Consider the following 19,676-nt stretch of genomic DNA (forward strand, 5'->3'; position numbering starts at 1 on the left):
TTTATATTTGGTATGGGTTACGGTCATTAGGTTGACAATGCCATTAGGTCGACATGAATCAGGTTGACAGGTCACAAGGTCGACATGAGTTTTTCACATTTTTTTTTACATTTTTTGGATTTTTTCATACTTAACGATCCACGTGGACTACGATTGGAATGGTAATCTGCCCGAAGCTCGCGAGCCATGCGAGGGGACACAGTGCACTAATTTGGGTTCCCCGTCACTTTACAGAGAAAACGACACCAAAAACAGTCAAAAACCTCATGTCGAACTTTTGACCTGTCGACCTAGTACATGTTGACCTAATGCCCATGTTGACCTATTGCCCCTGTCGACCTAATGCATGTCGACCTTCCATGCCCGACCTAATTTGTGTCTATCCAACGTCCCATACCCTTTGGTATGCATGTTGTTTGAAGTTTCAGACTTTCTAGGATTAAAAGAGGGGTTTTCATACAAATTGGGGGTTTTCAAGCACATTTTGTTTTGTTTATTGTGTTTTTTTACATAGTACTTTGAGTACTGTTTATGTGTAAAACTACAAAAAGTGAATTTTACTGTGATACTGCAAATATTCCACCACCCAATTTCTAAGAGAGCATGAAAAAACAGCAGGTGCCACATGTGACGGCAGCAGTGACCCTGCTTGAGAGCCGCCTCACATTTTTCCTTAGATTTTTGTCCTGTACACTGCTGCACAGGACCCCTGTCTCTAGAGCCCTCATGCGGTTAAATAGCAGATTTATAACACATTGTAAAGACATGTAAGATGCAGGAGGAAAGTGACATGAGATGGAGTCTGATATAGGTGTCTTTAATTCTCCAGCATAATGGTGGGAAAAAGGCGACATGGAGGAGAAAGCACTTTCACTGATAAAGCAGTGCTAGGGACATTTACATTGCAGTTGGTTGGGGTGGCTGTTTACAAAGTAGAACAAGCTCATGAACACTATTACAAATATATGTATAACTATTAGTGGGAATGTTTTTTTTAGTGGCGGATCCAGGAATATCTGAGTCTTAGATTACGCACTTTATGGCAGCCATTGATGTAAATGCAGTATATGTTGATTTGGAATAACTTTGCATTTCTGTACCATATACTATATTGTTCCAACCAGTATCTCTCTGTTGTTAGATGAAAAATGCAAGCTACAATCTGGACCCGTACATCCAAGAGTTTGGAATCAAAGTGAAAGATGACATGACAGAGGTTACAGGAAGGGTCCTCCCTGCACCCATATTGCAGTATGGAGGCAGAGTAAGTTTACAGCATATGGATATGGAAAGACTTCTCTTAAGTTATGGAGGGTTATATGTTGTATTATTCCTGCATGGTACACAGATGCACAATAGCACACTTACTTGTATCACATTATTTCTCTATCGTCCTAAGTGGATGCTGGGGTTCCTGAAAGGACCATGGGGAATAGCGGCTCCGCAGGAGACAGGGCACAAAAGTAAAGCTTTTACAGGTCAGGTGGTGTGTACTGGCTCCTCCCCCTATGACCCTCCTCCAGACTCCAGTTAGATTTTTGTGCCCGGCCGAGAAGGGTGCAATTCTAGGTGGCTCTCATAAAGAGCTGCTTAGAGAGTTTAGCTTAGGTTTTTTATTTTACAGTGATTCCTGCTGGCAACAGGATCACTGCAACGAGGGACAGAGGGGAGAAGAAGTGAACTCACCTGCGTGCAGGATGGATTGGCTTCTTGGCTACTGGACATGAAGCTCCAGAGGGACGATCACAGGTACAGCCTGGATGGTCACCGGAGCCACGCCGCCGGCCCCCTCACAGATGCTGAAGCAAGAAGAGGTCCAGAATCGGCGGCTGAAGACTCCTGCAGTCTTCTTAAGGTAGCGCACAGCACTGCAGCTGTGCGCCATTTTCCTCTCAGCACACTTCACACGGCAGTCACTGAGGGTGCAGGGCGCTGGGGGGGGGGCGCCCTGGGAGGCAAATGAAAACCTTTAAAAAGGCTAAAAATACCTCACATATAGCCCCAGAGGCTATATGGAGATATTTACCCCTGCCTAAATGTACTAAATAGCGGGAGACGAGCCCGCCGAAAAAGGGGCGGGGCCTATCTCCTCAGCACACGGCGCCATTTTCTGTCACAGCTCCGCTGGTCAGGAAGGCTCCCAGGTCTCTCCCCTGCACTACAGAAACAGGGTATAACAGAGAGGGGGGGCAAAATAAATGGCAATATATTAATATAAAAGCAGCTATAAGGGAGCACTTAATCATAAGGCTATCCCTGTCATATATAGCGCTTTTTGGTGTGTGCTGGCAGACTCTCCCTCTGTCTCCCCAAAGGGCTAGTGGGTCCTGTCTTCGTATAGAGCATTCCCTGTGTGTCTGCTGTGTGTCGGTACGTGTGTGTCGACATGTATGAGGACGTTATTGGTGTGGAGGCGGAGCAATTGCCAAATATGAGGATGTCACCTCCTAGGGGGTCGACACCAGAATGGATGCCTTTATTTGTGGAATTACGGGATAGCGTCAACTCGCTTAAGCAGTCGTTTGCCGACATGAGGCGGCCGGACACTCAATTAGTGCCTGTCCAGGCGCCTCAAACACCGTCAGGGGCTGTAAAACGGCCCTTGCCTCAGTCGGTCGACACAGACCCAGACACAGGCACTGATTCCGGTGGTGAAGGTGACGAATCAACCGTATTTTCCAGTAGGGCCACACGTTATATGATTTTGGCAATAAAGGAGATGTTACATTTAGCTGATACTACAGGTACCACTAAACAGGGTATTATGTGGGGTGTGAAAAAACTACCAGTAGTTTTTACCGAATCAGAAGAATTAAATGACGTGTGTGATGAAGCGTGGGGTGCCCCGATAAAAAACTGCTAATTTCAAAGAAGTTATTGGCTTTATACCCTTTCCCGCCAGAGGTTAGGGAGCGCTGGGAAACACCTCCTAGGGTGGACAAAGCGCTAACACGCTTATCAAAACAAGTGGCGTTACCCTCTCCTGAGACGGCCGCACTTAAAGATCCATCAGATAGGAAGATGGAAAATATCCAAAAAGGTATATACACACATGCAGGTGTTATACTACGACCAGCTATTGCGACTGCCTGGATGTGCAGTGCTGGGGTAGTTTGGTCAGAGTCCCTGATCGAAAATATTGATACCCTGGACAGGGACAATATTTTACTGTCGTTAGAACAAATAAAGGATGCATTTCTTTATATGCGTGATGCACAGAGAGATATCTGCACACTGGCATCACGGGTAAGTGCTATGTCCATTTCGGCCAGAAGAGCTTTATGGACACGACAGTGGACAGGCGATGCGTAGAGGAGTTATTTGGGGTCGGTCTATCGGATTTGGTGGCCACGGCTCCGGCCGGGAAATCCACCTTTCTACCTCAAGTCACTCCCCAACAGAAAAAGGCACCGACCTTTCAACCGCAGCCCTTTCGTTCCTTTAAAAATAAGAGAGCAAAGGGCTATTCATATCTGCCACGAGGCAGAGGACGAGGGAAGAGACAGCAACAGGCAGCTCCTTCCCAGGAACAGAAGCCCTCCCCGGCTTCTACAAAAGCCTCAGCATGACGCTGGGGCTTCGCAAGCGGACTCGGGGGCGGTAGGCGGTCGTCTCAAGAATTACAGCGCGCAGTGGGCTCACTCGCAGGTAAATCCCTGGATCCTGCAGATAATATCTCAGGGGTACAGGTTGAAATTAGAGACAGAGCCACCTCGCCGTTTCCTGAAGTCTGCTTTACCAACGTCCCCCTCAGAAAGGGAGACGGTTTTGGAAGCCATTCACAAGCTGTATTCTCAGCAGGTGATAGTCAAGGTACCTCTTCTACAACAAGGGAAGGGGTATTATTCCACTCTTTTTGTGGTACCGAAGCCGGATGGCTCGGTAAGGCCTATTCTAAATCTGAAGTCCTTGAACCTGTACATAAAGAAGTTCAAGTTCAAGATGGAGTCACTCAGAGCAGTGATAGCGAACCTGGAAGAAGGGGACTTTATGGTATCCTTGGACATCAAGGATGCGTATCTCCACGTTCCAATTACCCCTCACACCAGGGGTACCTCAGGTTCGTTGTACAAAACTGTCACTATCAGTTTCAGACGCTGCCGTTTGGTTTGTCCACGGCACCTCGGGTCTTTACAAAGGTAATGGCCGAGATAATATTTCTTCTTCGAAGAAAAGGCGTATTAATTATCCCATACTTGGACGATCTCCTAATAAGGGCAAGGTCCAGAGAACAGCTAGAGATGGGTTTAGCACTATCTCAAGAGGTGCTAAAGCAGCACGGATGGATTCTGAATATTCCAAAATCCCAATTAATGCCGACAACTCGTCTGCTGTTCCTGGGGATGATTCTGGACACAGTTCAGAAAAAGGTTTTTCTTCCCGAAGAAAAAGCCAAGGAGTTATCTGACCTGGTCAGGAACCTCCTAAAACCAGGAAAGGTGTCTGTACATCAATGCACAAGAGTCCTGGGAAAAAATGGTAGCTTCTTACGAAGCAATCCCTTTCGGCAGATTCCATGCAAAGGGATCTGTTGGACAAATGGTCAGGGTCGCATCTTCAGATGCACCTGCGGATAACCCTGTCGCCGAGGACAAGGGTATCCCTTCTGTGGTGGTTGCAGGAGGCTCATCTATTGGAGGGCCGCAGATTCGGCATGCAGGATTGGATCCTGGTGACCACGGATGCCAGCTTGAGAGGCTGGGGAGCAGTCACACAGGGAAGAAATTTCCAGGGAGTGTGGTCGAGCCTGAAAAAGTCTCTTCACATAAGCATTCTGGAACTAAGAGCAATCTACAATGCTCTAAGCCAGGCGGAACCTCTGCTTCAAGGAAGACCGGTGTTGATCCAGTCGGACAACATCACGGCAGTCGCCCATGTAAACAGACAGGGCGGCACAAGAAGCAGGAGGGCAATGGCAGAAGCTGCCAGGATCCTTCGCTGGGCGGAGAATCACGTGATAGCACTGTCAGCAGTATTCATCCCGGGCGTGGACAACTGGGAAGCAGACTTCCTCAGCAGACACGACCTTCACCCGGGAGAGTGGGGACTTCATCCAGAAGTTTTCCACATGCTATTAAACCGTTGGGTAAAACCAATGGTGGACATGATGGCGTCTCGCCTCAACAAAACACTGGACAGGTATTGCGCCAGGTCAAGAGATCCGCAGGCAATAGCTGTGGACGCGCTGGTAACACCTTGGGTGTACCAGTCGGTATATGTGTTTCCTCCTCTGCCTCTCATACCAAAGGTATTGAGGATTATACGGCAAAGAGGAGTAAGACTAGTGGCTCCGGATTGGCCAAGAAGGACTTGGTACCCGGAACTTCAAGAGATGGTCACGGACGATCCGTGGCCTCTACTTCTGAGAAGGGACCTGCTTCAGCAGGGTCCTTGTCTTTTTCAAGACTTACCGCGGCTGCGTTTGACGGCATGGCGTTTGAATGCCAGATCCTAAAAGGAAAAGGCATTCCAGAAGAAGTCATTCCTACCTTGATAAAGGCAAGGAAGGAAGTCACCGCGAAGCATTATCGCCGTATTTGGCGAAAATATGTTGCGTGGTGCGAGCAGCGGAGTGCTCCGATGGAGGAATTTCAACTGGGTCGTTTTCCTACATTTCCTGCAATCAGGATTGTCTATGGGTCTCAAATTGGGATCTATTAAGGTTCAAATTTCGGCCCTATCAATATTCTTCCAAAAAGAATTGGCCTCAGTCCCTGAGGTCCAGATTTTTATCAAAGGAGTACTGCATATACAGCCTCCTGTGGTGCCTAAGGTGGCACCGTGGGATCTAAATGTAGTTTTAGATTCCTCAAATCCAATTGGTTTGAACCACTAAAGAATGTGGATTTGAAATATCTCACATGGAAAGTGACTATGTTACTGGCCCTGGCTTCGGCCGGGAGAGTATCTGAACTGGCGGCTTTGTTTTATAAAAGCCCTTATTTAATTTTCCATTCAACATAGGGCAGAGTTGCGGACGCGTCCGCATTTTCTCCCTAAGGTGGTATCAGCGTTTCACCTGAACCAGCCTATTGTAGTGCCTGCGGCTACAGACGACTTGAAGGACTCCAAGTTGTTGGACGTTGTCAGAGCCTTAAAAATATACATTTAAAGGACGGCTGGAGTCAGAAAATCTGACTCGCTGTTTATACTGTATGCACCCAACAAGTTGGGTGCACCTGCTTCTAAGCAGTCGATTGCTCGTTGGATTTGTAACAAAATTCAACTTGTACATTCTGTGGCAGGCCTGCCACAGCCTAAATCTGTTAAGGCCCATTCCGCAAGGAAGGTGGGCTCATCTTGGGCGGCTGCCCGAGGGGTCTCGGCATTACAACTCTGCCGAGCAGCTACGTGGTCAGGGGAGAACACGTTTGTAAATTTTTACAAATTTGATACCCTGGCAAAGGAGGACCTGGAGTTCTCTCATTCGGTGCTGCAGAGTCATCCGCACTCTCCCGCCCGTTTGGGAGCTTTGGTATAATCCCCATGGTCCTTTCAGGAACCCCAGCATCCACTTAGGACGATAGAGAAAATAAGAATTTACTTACCGATAATTCTATTTCTCGGAGTCCGTAGTGGATGCTGGGCGCCCATCCCAAGTGCGGATTATCTGCAATACTTGTACATAGTTATTGTTAACTAATTCGGGTTATTGTTTAGGAAGCCATCTTTCAGAGGCTCCTCTGTTATCATACTGTTAACTGGGTTTAGATCACAAGTTGTACGGTGTGATTGGTGTGGCTGGTATGAGTCTTACCCGGGATTCAAAATCCTCCCTTATTGTGTACGCTCGTCCGGGCACAGTACCTAACTGGAGTCTGGAGGAGGGTCATAGGGGGAGGAGCCAGTACACACCACCTGACCTGTAAAAGCTTTACTTTTGTGCCCTGTCTCCTGCGGAGCCGCTATTCCCCATGGTCCTTTCAGGAACCCCAGCATCCACTACGGACTCCGAGAAATAGAATTATCGGTAAGTAAATTCTTATTTTATAGTACATTGAAGCTGGGGAGGTAATGAACCTTCTGCATGTTCATCAGGGTGTCCATTGGTGAATTGTAACATCTTGGTGAGGTGTGCTGCAAGAGACGTCCTCATTGTATAACATGGCAGTGTCATTGGCTGTCAATGAATAGTTTCTTAATAAATTTTCTTTTCCTAGAACAGAGCGATTGCAACTCCAAACCAAGGTGTGTGGGACATGAGAGGAAAGCAGTTCTATAACGGCATTGAGATAAAGGTCTGGGCCATTGCCTGCTTCGCTCCTCAGAAGCAATGCAGAGAGGAAGTGCTAAAGTGAGTGCCGCATTGGCTACAAATCGGACCTATGGCAAGAAGTTTAATTACTTTGTGGCTGTCGTCTTTCTTCTATGTGGGTGGATAAAAAAATGTGTTCTAGTGATCTTTCCCAACTTCTTATTTTAATGCATGAAAGAAATGGGACTCTTATGACTTGGAATACTGTTACATGTCCTGACATATGTCTCGTGTATGATCTATGTCTGAAGTACAGGAAAATGTATTTTCCAATTGCTGCAATAATGAATGTTAATCTTGTAGAATTGTTATATCTTCTCTGCACTTTTTGTTTTATTTTGGGGTGGGGTGGGTGGGGGTTCAATATAATTCAGATTTTACTACATTAGTTTATAATAGAAAGAAATATGCTGGCTGGGCAAACTCGTAGCTATAAAAATAAATATACTACGGAGATTATTATATAGCTTTCTCTAACGTCCTAAGTGGATGCTGGGGACTCCGTAAGGACCATGGGGAATAGCGGCTCCGCAGGAGACTGGGCACAAAAGTAAAAGCTTTAGGACTAGCTGGTGTGCACTGGCTCCTCCCCCTATGACCCTCCTCCAAGCCTCAGTTAGATTTTTGTGCCCGAACGAGAAGGGTGCAATCTAGGTGGCTCTCCTGAGCTGCTTAGAGTAAAAGTTTAAATTAGGTTTTTTATTTTCAGTGAGATCTGCTGGCAACAGGCTCACTGCATCGAGGGACTAAGGGGAGAAGAAGCGAACTCACCTGCGTGCAGAGTGGATTGGGCTTCTTAGGCTACTGGACATTAGCTCCAGAGGGACGATCACAGGCCCAGCCATGGATGGGTCCCAGAGCCGCGCCGCCGGCCCCCTTACAGAGCCAGAAGACAGAAGAGGTCCGGAAAATCGGCGGCAGAAGACGTCCTGTCTTCAACAAGGTAGCGCACAGCACTGCAGCTGTGCGCCATTGCTCTCAGCACACTTCACACTCCGGTCACTGAGGGTGCAGGGCGCTGGGGGGGGGCGCCCTGAGACGCAATAAAAACACCTTGGATGGCAAAAAATGCATCACATATAGCTCCTGGGCTATATGGATGCATTTAACCCCTGCCAGAATACATAGAAAAACGGGAGATAAGGCCGCCGATAAGGGGGCGGAGCCTATCTCCTCAGCACACTGGCGCCATTTTCCCTTACAGCTCCGTTGGAGGGAAGCTCCCTGGCTCTCCCCTGCAGTCACTACACTACAGAAAGGGTTAAAAAAGAGAGGGGGGGCACTAATTACGCGCAGTATTAAAGATACAGCAGCTATAAGGGGAAAAACACTTATATAAGGTTATCCCTGTATATATATAGCGCTCTGGTGTGTGCTGGCAAACTCTCCCTCTATCTCCCCAAAGGGCTAGTGGGGTCCTGTCCTCTATCAGAGCATTCCCTGTGTGTGTGCTGTATGTCGGTACGTTTGTGTCGACATGTATGAGGAGAAAAATGATGTGGAGACGGAGCAGATTGCCTGTAATAGTGATGTCACCCCCTAGGGGGTCGACACCTGAGTGGATGAACTGTTGGAAGGAATTACGTGACAGTGTCAGCTCTGTATAAAAGACAGTGGTTGACATGTGACAGCCGGCTACTCAGCTTGTGCCTGTCCAGACGTCTCATAGGCCGTCAGGGGCTATAAAGCGCCCGTTACCTCAGATGGCAGATATAGACGCCGACACGGATACGGACTCCAGTGTCGACGGTGAAGAGACAAATGTGACTTCCAGTAGGGCCACACGTTACATGATGGAGGCAATGAAAAATGTTTTACACATTTCTGATAATACGAGTACCACCAAAAAGGGGTATTATGTTCGGTGAGGAAAAACTACCTGTAGTTTTCCTGAATCTGAGAAATTAAATGAGGTGTGTGATGATGCGTGGGTTTCCCCCGATAACAACTGATAATTTCTAAAATGTTATTGGCATTATATCCTTTCCCGCCAGAGGTTAGGGTGCGTTGGGAAACATCCCCTAGGGTGGATAAAGCGCTCACACGCTTGTAAGGGCTCTACCCTCTCCTGAGATGGCCGCCCTTAAGGATCCTGCTGATAGAAAGCAGGAGGGTATCCTAAAAGGTATTTACACACATACTGGTGTTATACTGCGACCAGCAATCGCCTCAGCCTGGATGTGCAGTGCTGGGTTGGCGTGGTCGGATTCCCTGACTGAAAATATTGATACCCTAGATAGGGACAGTATATTTTTGCTTATAGAGCATTTAACAGATGCATTTCTATATATGCGTGATGCACAGCGGAATATTTGCCGACTGGCATCAAGTGTAAGTGCGTTGTCCATTTCTACCAGTAGAGGGTTATGGACACGACAGTGATCAGGTGATGCGGATTTCAAACGGCATTTGGAAGTATTGCCTTATTAAGGGGAGGAGTTATTTGGGGTCGGTCTTTCAGACCTGGTGGCCACGGCAACAGCTGGGAAATCCACGTTTGTACCCCAGGTCGCCTCTCAACATGAGAAGACGCCATATTATCAGGCGCAGTCTTTTCGTGGACAAGCGGGCAAAAGGTTCCTCATTTCTGCCCCGTGACAGAGGGAGAGGAAAAAGGCTGCAGAAATCAGCCAGTTCCCAGGAACAGAAACCCTCTCCCGCCTCTGCCAAGCCCTCAGTATGACGCTGGGGCTTTACAAGCAGAATCAGGCACGGTGGGGGGCCCGTCTCAATGAATTTCAGCGCGCAGTGGGCTCACTCGCAAGTAGACCCCTGGATCCTTCAGGTGATATCTCAGGGGTACAAATTGGAATTCGAGACGTCTCCCCCTCGCCGTTTCCTAAAGTTGGCTTTACCGATGTCTCCTTCTGACAGGGAGACAGTTTTGGAAGCCATTCACAAGCTGTATTCCCAGCAGGTGATAATCAAGGTACCCCTCCTGCAACAGGGAATGGGGTATTATTCCACACTGTTGTGGTACCGAAGCCGGACGGCTCGGTGAGACCGATTCTAAATCTAAAATCTTTGAACACTTACATACAGAGGTTCAAATTCAAGATTGAGTCACTCAGAGCAGTGATTGCGAACCTGGAAGAAGGGGACTACATGATGTCTCGGGACATCAAGGATGCTTACCTTCATGTCCAAAATTTACCCTCCTCACCAAGGGTACCTCAGGTTTATGGTACAGAACTGTCACTATCAGTTCAGACGCTGCCGTATGGATGGTCCACGGCACCCCGGGTCTTTACCAAGGTAATGGCCGAAATGATGATATTCCTTCGAAGGAAGGGAATTTTAGTTATCCCTTACTTGGACGATTCCCTGATAAGGGTAAGATCCAGGGAACAGTTGGAGGTCGGTGTAGCACTATCTCAGGTAGTGTTGCGGCAGCACGATTGGATTCTCAATATTCCAAAATCGCAGCTGGTTCCGACGACTCGTCTTCTGTTCCTAGGGATGATCCTGGACACAGTCCAGAAAAAGGTGTTTCTCCCGGAGGAGAAAGCCAGGGAGTTATCCGAGCTAGTCAGGAACCTCCTAAAACCGAGCCAAGTCTCAGTGCATCAATGCACAAGGGTTCTGGGTAAAATGGTGGCTTCCTACGAAGCAATCCCATTCGGCAGATTCCACGCAAGAACTTTCCAGTGGGACCTGCTGGACAAATGGTCCGGGTCGCATCTTCAGATGCATCAGCGGATAACCCTGTCACCAAGAACAAGGGTGTCCCTCCTGTGTTGGTTGCAGAGTGCTCATCTTCTAGAGGGCCGCAGATTCGGCATTCAGGACTGGGTCCTGGTGACCACGGATGCCAGCCTGCGAGGCTGGGGAGCAGTCACACAGGGAAGGAATTTCCAGGGCTTATGGTCAAGCCTGGAGACATCACTTCACATAAATATCCTGAAGCTAAGGGCCATTTACAATGCTCTTAGCTTAGCAAGACCTCTGCTTCAAGGTCAGCCGGTGTTGATCCAGTCGGACAACATCACGGCAGTCACCCACGTAAACAGACAGGGTGGCACAAGAAGCAGGAGGGCAATGGCAGAAGCTGCAAGGATTCTTCGCTGGGCGGAAAATCATGTGATAGCACTGTCAGCAATTCCGGGAGTGGACAACTGGGAAGCAGACTTCCTCAGCAGACACGACCTCCACCCGGGAGAGTGGGGACTTCACCCAGAAGTCTTCCACATGATTATAAACCGTTGGGAAAAACTCGACAGGTATTGCGCCAGGTCAAGGGACCCTCAGGCGATAGCTGTGGACGCTCTGGTAACACCGTGGGTGTACCAGTCAGTGTATGTGTTCCCTCATCTGCCTCTCATACCCAAGGTACTGAGATTGATAAGATGGAGAGGAGTAAGCACTATATTCGTGGCTCCGGATTGGCCAAGAAGGACTTGGTAACCGGAACTTCAAGAGATGCTCACGGAGGATCCGTGGCCTCTACCTCTAAGAAGGGACCTGCTCCAGCAAGGACCCTGTCTGTTCCAAGACTTACCGCGGCTGCGTTTGACGGCATGGTGGTTGAACGCCGGATCCTGAAGGGAAAAAAAGGCATTCCGGATGAAGTCATCCCTATCCTGATCAAAGCCAGGAAGGATGTAACCGCAAAACATTATCACCGCATTTGGCGAAAATATGTTGCGTGGTGCGAGGCCAGTAAGGCCCGACGGAGGAAATTCAACTGGGTCGATTCCTACATTTCCTGCAAACAGGAGTGTCTATGGGCCTGAAATTGGGGTCCATTAAGGTTCAAATTTCGGCCCTGTCAATTTTCTTCCAAAAAGAACTAGCTTCAGTCCCTGAAGTTCAGACGTTGTAAAAGGGGTACTGCATATACAGCCTCCTTTTGTGCCTCCAGTGGCACCTTGGGATCTCAATGTAGTTTTTGGGTTCCAAAAGTCACATTGGTTTGAACCACTTAAATCTGTGGAGTTAAAATATCTCACATGGAAAGTGGTCATGCTGTTGGCCCTGGCCTGGGCCAGGCGCGTGTCAGAATTGGCGGCTTTATCCTGTAAAAGCCCTTATCTGATTTTCCATTCGGACAGGGCGGAATTGAGGACTCGTCCTCAGTTTCTCCCTAAGGTGTTTTCAGCGTTTCACCTGAACCAACCTATTGTGGTGCCTGCGGCTACTAGGGACTTGGAGGACTTCAAGTTGCTAGACGTTGTCAGGGCCCTGAAAATATATGTTTCCAGGACGGCTGGAGTCAGAAAATCTGACTCGCTGTTTATCCTGTATGCACCCAGCAAGCTGGGTGCTCCTGCTTCTAAGCAGACTATTGCTCGTTGGATTTGTAGTACAATTCAGCTTGCACATTCTGTGGCAGGCCTGCCACAGCCAAAAATCTGTAAATGCCCACTCCACAAGGAAGATGGGCTCATCTTGGGCGGCTGCCCGAGGGGTCTCGGCTTTACAACTTTGCCGAGCAGCTACTTGGTCAGGAGCAAATACATTTGTAAAATTCTACAAAATTGATACCCTGGCTGAGGAGGACCTGGAGTTCTCTCATTTGGTGCTGCAGAGTCATCCGCACTCTCCCGCCCGTTTGGGAGCTTTGGTATAATCCCCATGGTCCTTACGGAGTCCCCAGCATCCACTTAGGACGTTAGAGAAAATAAGAATTTACTTACCGATAATTCTATTTCTCGTAGTCCGTAGTGGATGCTGGGCGCCCATCCCAAGTGCGGATTGTCTGCAATACTGGAACATAGTTATTGTTACCAAAAAATCGGGTTATTGCTGTAGGGAGCCATCTTTTCTAGAGGCTCCTCTGTTATCATGCTGTTAACTGGGTTTAGATCACGAGTTGTACGGTGTGATTGGTGTGGCTGGTATGAGTCTTACCCGGGATTCAAAATCCTTCCTTATTGTGTACGCTCGTCCGGGCACAGTATCCTAACTGAGGCTTGGAGGAGGGTCATAGGGGGAGGAGCCAGTGCACACCAGCTAGTCCTAAAGCTTTTACTTTTGTGCCCAGTCTCCTGCGGAGCCGCTATTCCCCATGGTCCTTACGGAGTCCCCAGCATCCACTACGGACTACGAGAAATAGAATTATCGGTAAGTAAATTCTTATTTTCACACTCTCCCATTTCATATCTCTGTAATATCTGCCAGCATAGAGAAAAATTGTCCTCTGACTTAGTGTAGAGACAGACCTCCAAGTGACAATTCTAGTTGGAGGCAGAAATCAGCTATCTGGTTATATATGGAAACGTCCAGTATTGGCCTGGCTTGCAGAGTGCGCTGGAACCAGACAGTCCGGGGTACTCCACTGTGCTTGGCTGCCCCCTGGCAGAGGGTGTATCCCAGCCGCACCTTCCACCTCAGCCCTTGCACACCCTGCACTGGAGGCGGGCTATAGGCATTTTGGACTCTCCCTCTCTTGCCCGGAGCATGGTGGGTGGAATGCCGGCGGTGGGAGAAAGGGGTCGTGGTGGGCTACTGCTTACTTCCTGTGATGGATTTGTGAACGAACACACACACACACACTCACTCACTCACTCACTCACTCACTCACACTCACACACTCACTCACACATTCATCTCCCCCAATCACCACTACCTGGCTGCCTCATGGTGCTGCCTGGATTTGGGGAATTACTGTCTGTATTAGTTTTTGTGCCTAAGAGCCCATGGACAGAGAGGCATTATTTCTACATGAAATAAAATCTGATACTTCCTGCAGAACTAAAATATGACTGTCCTCAGCTAGAGAGGTAGAAGGATTTAGGTAAACATCTCAACAAATGTTGGTCATATATAGATGGCAGAGAAGAGTTCTGTCTCCACTTACAGCAAGTAGACCATTGTTGGTGTTTAATCCCAGACGTCTTTTAAACTATTTTCTCCTCTTTGCTGGAGACAATACAGCTTATCGGACATCTTTATCTACATATGGTAAATATGCCCAGAAAGAATATTGGGGCAGATGTATTAACCTGGAGAAGGCATAAGGAAGTGATAAACCAGTGATCTGTGCAAGGTGATATAGGCACCAGCCAACCAGATCCTAACTGTTAATTTACATATTGGAGCTGATTGGCTGGTGCCTTTATCACCTTGCACATATCACTGGTTTATCACTTCCTTATGCCTTCTCCAGGTTAATACATCTGCCCCATTGTGGGGAAAAAGTCAAACATTTAATGAACAAAGATCTAGGGATCAGATGTTAATGATGAATGTGTATTCCTCTATGCCAACCCTGCCAGATGTTGTTAAACATTGATATGTTTGACTTCTCTCATTGGAGTGTTATTGATGCATCTTATAAGCAAATGGACACCCTGTCTATTATCACTTCTCCATACACTCTGCTCTTCTGCTCTGTGGGTGATGGTTATTAGGAATATTTGCTCCCAATATTAAACCCAGTTTAACTTTTTATGTTTTTTCTTTTCTGCATTTTAGCGGTAGGGTGTGATGCTATGGTTTACTATCTTATACTCTAACCATTTTTATGGGATCTCTGGATTCTTTGTATGCTCTCCTTTTGTATCACCATTACCCCACAATCCCTTCTTCCCATTTACCCATACATTAATTATTTTATATACAGTTTCTTATATTGCGCAGCTTATTCCGTTGCGCTTTACATTGTAAAATGGAAAACTTTAAATTGTTAATATTGTAATTATTTACTTGAGTTATTGAGAATTTTTAATAAATGTTTCTTATAACATAGCACTGATATTATGACTACCTAGTTGGACATTTTCTTTGATTAGTTAAGCTTGCACTTGGCAGATAATGGTTTCTGTATGATTGCTCTGGTAACATGGTAATATTCAATTAATGCGTAATTGTCAATTTGTTGCTCATATACTTCCAAACTTCAATAATTGTATATGTTTTACTTGTTTTGTTTTTTCCCTAGAGTTACTCATTTGCACAATTCTATTCCTTAAACTTTGCGGTTATTCAATCTTTCCAGGAATTTCACTGATCAGCTGAGGAAGATCTCAAAGGATGCTGGGATGCCCATCCAGGGTCAGCCCTGCTTCTGTAAATACGCACAGGGCGCGGACAGTGTGGAGCCAATGTTCAGACACCTCAAAAACACATATTCTGGACTCCAGCTCATTATCGTCATATTGCCAGGAAAAACACCAGTGTATGGTGAGTAGCCTGACTAATTTCTGTCATATCCTTCCAAATAAATGTTCCTCCCTCTTACATGACTCTTGCTCTTAGCCAAAAGCCTTCTTCCAGGGAACACCAAGGACTTCCCAACTTAATTTCATGTGGCAAGGGGGTATTCTCAGGAACCAGCTTTAATTGTCTTTTCTCTGGGGACTCCGTAAGGACCATGGGGTATAGACAGGCTCCGCAGGAGATATGGGCACTCTAAAGAACTTTTAGTATGGGTGTGCACTGGCTCCTCCCTCTATGCCCCTCCTCCAGAACTCAGTTGGATTCTGTGCCCAGAGGAGAATGGGTGCTCTACAGGGGAGCTCTACTGAGTTTCTCTGATAAAAGAATTTCTCTATCGTCCTAGTGGATGCTGGGGTTCCTGAAAGGACCATGGGGAATAGCGGCTCCGCAGGAGACAGGGCACAAAAAGTAAAGCTTTAGGATCAGGTGGTGTGCACTGGCTCCTCCCCCTATGACCCTCCTCCAAGCCTCAGTTAGATTTTTGTGCCCGGCCGAGAAGGGTGCAATCTAGGTGGCTCTCCTAAAGAGCTGCTTAGAAAAGTTTAGCTTAGGTTTTTTATTTTACAGTGAGTCCTGCTGGCAACAGGATCACTGCAACGAGGGACTTAGGGGAGAAGAAGTGAACTCACCTGCGTGCAGGATGGATTGGCTTCTTGGCTACTGGACATTAGCTCCAGAGGGACGATCACAGGTACAGCCTGGATGGTCACCGGAGCCTCGCCGCCGGCCCCCTTGCAGATGCTGAAACGAGAAGAGGTCCAGAATCGGCGGCAGAAGACTCCTCAGTCTTCTTAAGGTAGCGCACAGCACTGCAGCTGTGCGCCATTTTCCTCTCAGCACACTTCACACGGCAGTCACTGAGGGTGCAGGGCGCTGGGAGGGGGGCGCCCTGGGAGGCAAATGAAAACCTTTTTTGGCTAAAAATACCTCACATATAGCCTCCGGGGGCTATATGGAGATATTTAACCCCTGCCAGAATCCGTTAAGAGCGGGAGACGAGGCCGCCGAAAAAGGGGCGGGGCCTATCTCCTCAGCACACAGCGCCATTTTCCCTCACAGAAAGGCTGGAGGGAAGGCTCCCAGGCTCTCCCCTGCACTGCACTACAGAAACAGGGTTAAAACAGAGAGGGGGGGCACTAATTTGGCGTTAGAAATATATAAAAAAGATGCTATAAGGGAAAACACTTATATAAGGTTGTCCCTATATAATTATAGCGTTTTTGGTGTGTGCTGGCAAACTCTCCCTCTGTCTCTCCAAAGGGCTAGTGGGTCCTGTCCTCTATCAGAGCATTCCCTGTGTGTGTGCTGTGTGTCGGTACGTGTGTGTCGACATGTATGAGGACGATGTTGGTGAGGAGGCGGAGCAATTGCCTGTAATGGTGATGTCACTCTCTAGGGAGTCGACACCGGAATGGATGGCTTATTTAGGGAATTACGTGATAATGTCAACACGCGCCAAGGTCGGTTGACGACATGAGACGGCCGACAAACAATTAGTACCGGTCCAGACGTCTCAAAAACACCGTCAGGGGTTTTAAAACGCCCGTTTACTTTAGTCGGTCGACACAGACACAGACAGGGACACTGAATCCAGTGTCGACGGTGAATAAACAAACGTATTCCTTATTAGGGCCACACGTTAAGGGCAATGAAGGAGGTGTTACATATTTCTGATACTACAAGTACCACAAAAGAGGGTATTATGTGGGATGTGAAAAAACTACCGTAGTTTTTCCTGAATCAGATAAATTAAATGAAGATGATGCGTGGGTTCCTCCCGATAGAAAATATGGGCGGTATACCCTTTCCCGCCAGAAGTTAGGGCGCATTGGGAAACACCCCTTAGGGTGGATAAGGCGCTCACACGCTTATCAGAACAAGTGGCGGTACCGTCTATAGATAGGGCCGTCCTCAAGGAGCCAGCTGACAGGAGGCTGGAAAAATATCATAAAAAGTATATACACACATACTGGTGTTATACTGCGACCAGCGATCGCCTCAGCCTGGATGTGCAGAGCTGGGGTGGCTTGGTCGGATTCCCTGACTAAAAATATTGATACCCTTGACAGGGACAGTATTTTATTGACTATAGAGCATTTAAAGGATGTATTTCTATATATGCGAGATGCACAGAGGGATATTTGCACTCTGGCATCAAGAGTAAGTGCGATGTCCATATCTGCCAGAAGATGTTTATGGACACGACAGTGGTCAGGTGATGCAGATTCCAAACGGCACAAAGGTGTATTGCCGTATAAAGGAAGAGGAGTTATTTGGGGTCGGTCCATCGGACCTGGTGGCCACGGCAACTGCTGGAAAATCCACCGTTTTTACCCTAAGTCACATCTCTGCAGAAAAAGACACCGTCTTTTCAGCTTCAGTCCTTTCGTCCCTATAAGAGTCATATCTGCCCAGGGATAGAGGAAAGGGAAGAAGACTGCAGCAGGCAGCCCATTCCCAGGAACAGAAGCGTTCCACCGCTTCTGACAAGCTCTCAGCATGACGCTGAGACCGTACAGGACCCCTGGATCCTACAAGTAGTATCCCAGGGGTACAGTTTGGAATGTCGAGACGTTTCCCCTGCGCAGGCTCCTGAAGTCTGCTTTACCAAGGTCTCCCTCCGACAAGGAGGCAGTATGGGAAAAAATTCACGAGCTGTATTCCCAGCAGGTGATAATTAAATTACCCCTCCTACAACAAGAAAAGGGGGTATTATTCCACACTATATTGTGGTACTGAAGCCAGAAGGCTAGGTGAGACCTATTCTAAATCTAAAAAAATTTGAACACTTACAAAGGTTCAAATCAAGATGGAGTCACTCAGAGCAGTGATAACGAACCGGGAAGAAGGGGACTATCTGGTGTCCCGAGACATCAGGGATGCTTACCTCCATGTCCCAAATTTGCCCTTATCACTAAGGGTACCTCAGGTTCGTGGTACAGAACTGTCACTATCAGTTTCAGACGCTGCCGTTTGGATTGTCTACGGCACCCCGGGTCTTTACCAAGGTAATGGCCGAAATGATGGTTCTTCTTCGAAGAAAAGGCGTCTTAATTATCCCTTACTTGGACGATCTCCTGATAAGGGCAAAGTCCAGGGAACAGTTGGAGGTCGGAGTAGCACTATCTCGGATACTGTTACAACAGCAGGGGTGGATTCTAAATATTCCAAAATCGCAGCTGATCCCGACAACAAGTCTCCTGTGCTTAGGGATGATTCTGGACACAGTCCAGAAAAAGGTGTTTCTCCCGGAAGAGAAAGCCAGGGAGTTATCCGAGCTAGTCAGGAACCTCCTAAAATCAGTGCATCATTGCACAAGGGCCATGGTAAAAAAATGGTGACTTCCTTCGAAGCAATTCCAGTCGGCAGATTTCATGCAAGAACTTTTCAGTGGGATCTGCTGGACAAATGGTCCGGATCGCATCTTCAGATGCATCAGCGGATAACCCTATATCCAAGGACAAGGGTGTCTCTCCTGTGGTGGTTACAGAGTGCTCATCTTCTAGAGGGCCGCAGATTCGGCATTCAGTTTTGGATGTTGGTGACCACGGAGGCCAGCCCGAGAGGCTGGGGAGCAGTCACACAAGGAAAAAATTTCCAGGGAGTGTGATCAAGTCTGGAGATTTTTCTCCACATAAATATAGCTAAGGGTAAATTTATAATGCTCTAAGCTTAGCAAGACCTCTGCTTCAAGGTCAGCCGGTATTGATCCAGTGGGATAAAACATCACGGCAGTCGCCCACGTAAATAGACAGGGCGGCACAAGAAGCAGGAGGGCAGTGGCAAAAACTGCAAGGACTTTTCGCTGGGCGGAAAATCATGTGATAGCACTGTCAGCAGTGTTTCATTCCGGGAATGGAAACTGGGAAGCAGACTTCCTCAGTAGGCACGACCTCCACCCGGCAGAGTGGGAACTTCATGGGGAAGTTTTCCACATAATTGTAAACCGTTGGGAATTACAAAAGGTGGACATGATGGCGTCCCGTCTGAACAAAAAAACGGGACAGGTATTGCGCCAGGTTAAGAGACCCTCAGGCAATAGCTGTGGACGTTCTGGTAACACCGTGGGTGTACCAGTCGGTGTATGTGTTCCATCCTCTGCTTTTCATACCTAAGGTACTGAGAATTATAAGACGTAGAGGAGTAAGAACTATACTCATGGCTCCGGATTGGCCAAGATGGACTTGGTACCCGGAACTTCAAGAGATGCTCACAGAGGACTTATGGCCTCTGCCGCTAAGAAGGGACTTGTTTCAGCAAG

At 47.6% G+C, this 19,676-nt stretch overlaps 1 protein-coding gene across 2 annotated transcripts in view; it reads left to right on the plus strand.

Moving 5' to 3' along the window:
- The window catches only part of LOC135036631 (protein argonaute-1), a 319,574-nt gene that overhangs the window by 251,897 nt on the left and 48,001 nt on the right, over window positions 1-19,676 (plus strand). For both annotated transcript variants that reach the window (XM_063954467.1, XM_063954468.1), the window contains 3 exons: window positions 1,142-1,264; window positions 7,161-7,294; window positions 15,195-15,379. In XM_063954467.1, the coding sequence (XP_063810537.1) occupies window positions 1,142-1,264; window positions 7,161-7,294; window positions 15,195-15,379 (442 nt within the window). The remainder of the gene's footprint in view (window positions 1-1,141; window positions 1,265-7,160; window positions 7,295-15,194; window positions 15,380-19,676) is intronic.

This window comes from Pseudophryne corroboree, chromosome 2 (genome assembly GCF_028390025.1).
Source record: "Pseudophryne corroboree isolate aPseCor3 chromosome 2, aPseCor3.hap2, whole genome shotgun sequence".
Taxonomy (NCBI): Eukaryota; Metazoa; Chordata; class Amphibia; order Anura; family Myobatrachidae; genus Pseudophryne; species Pseudophryne corroboree.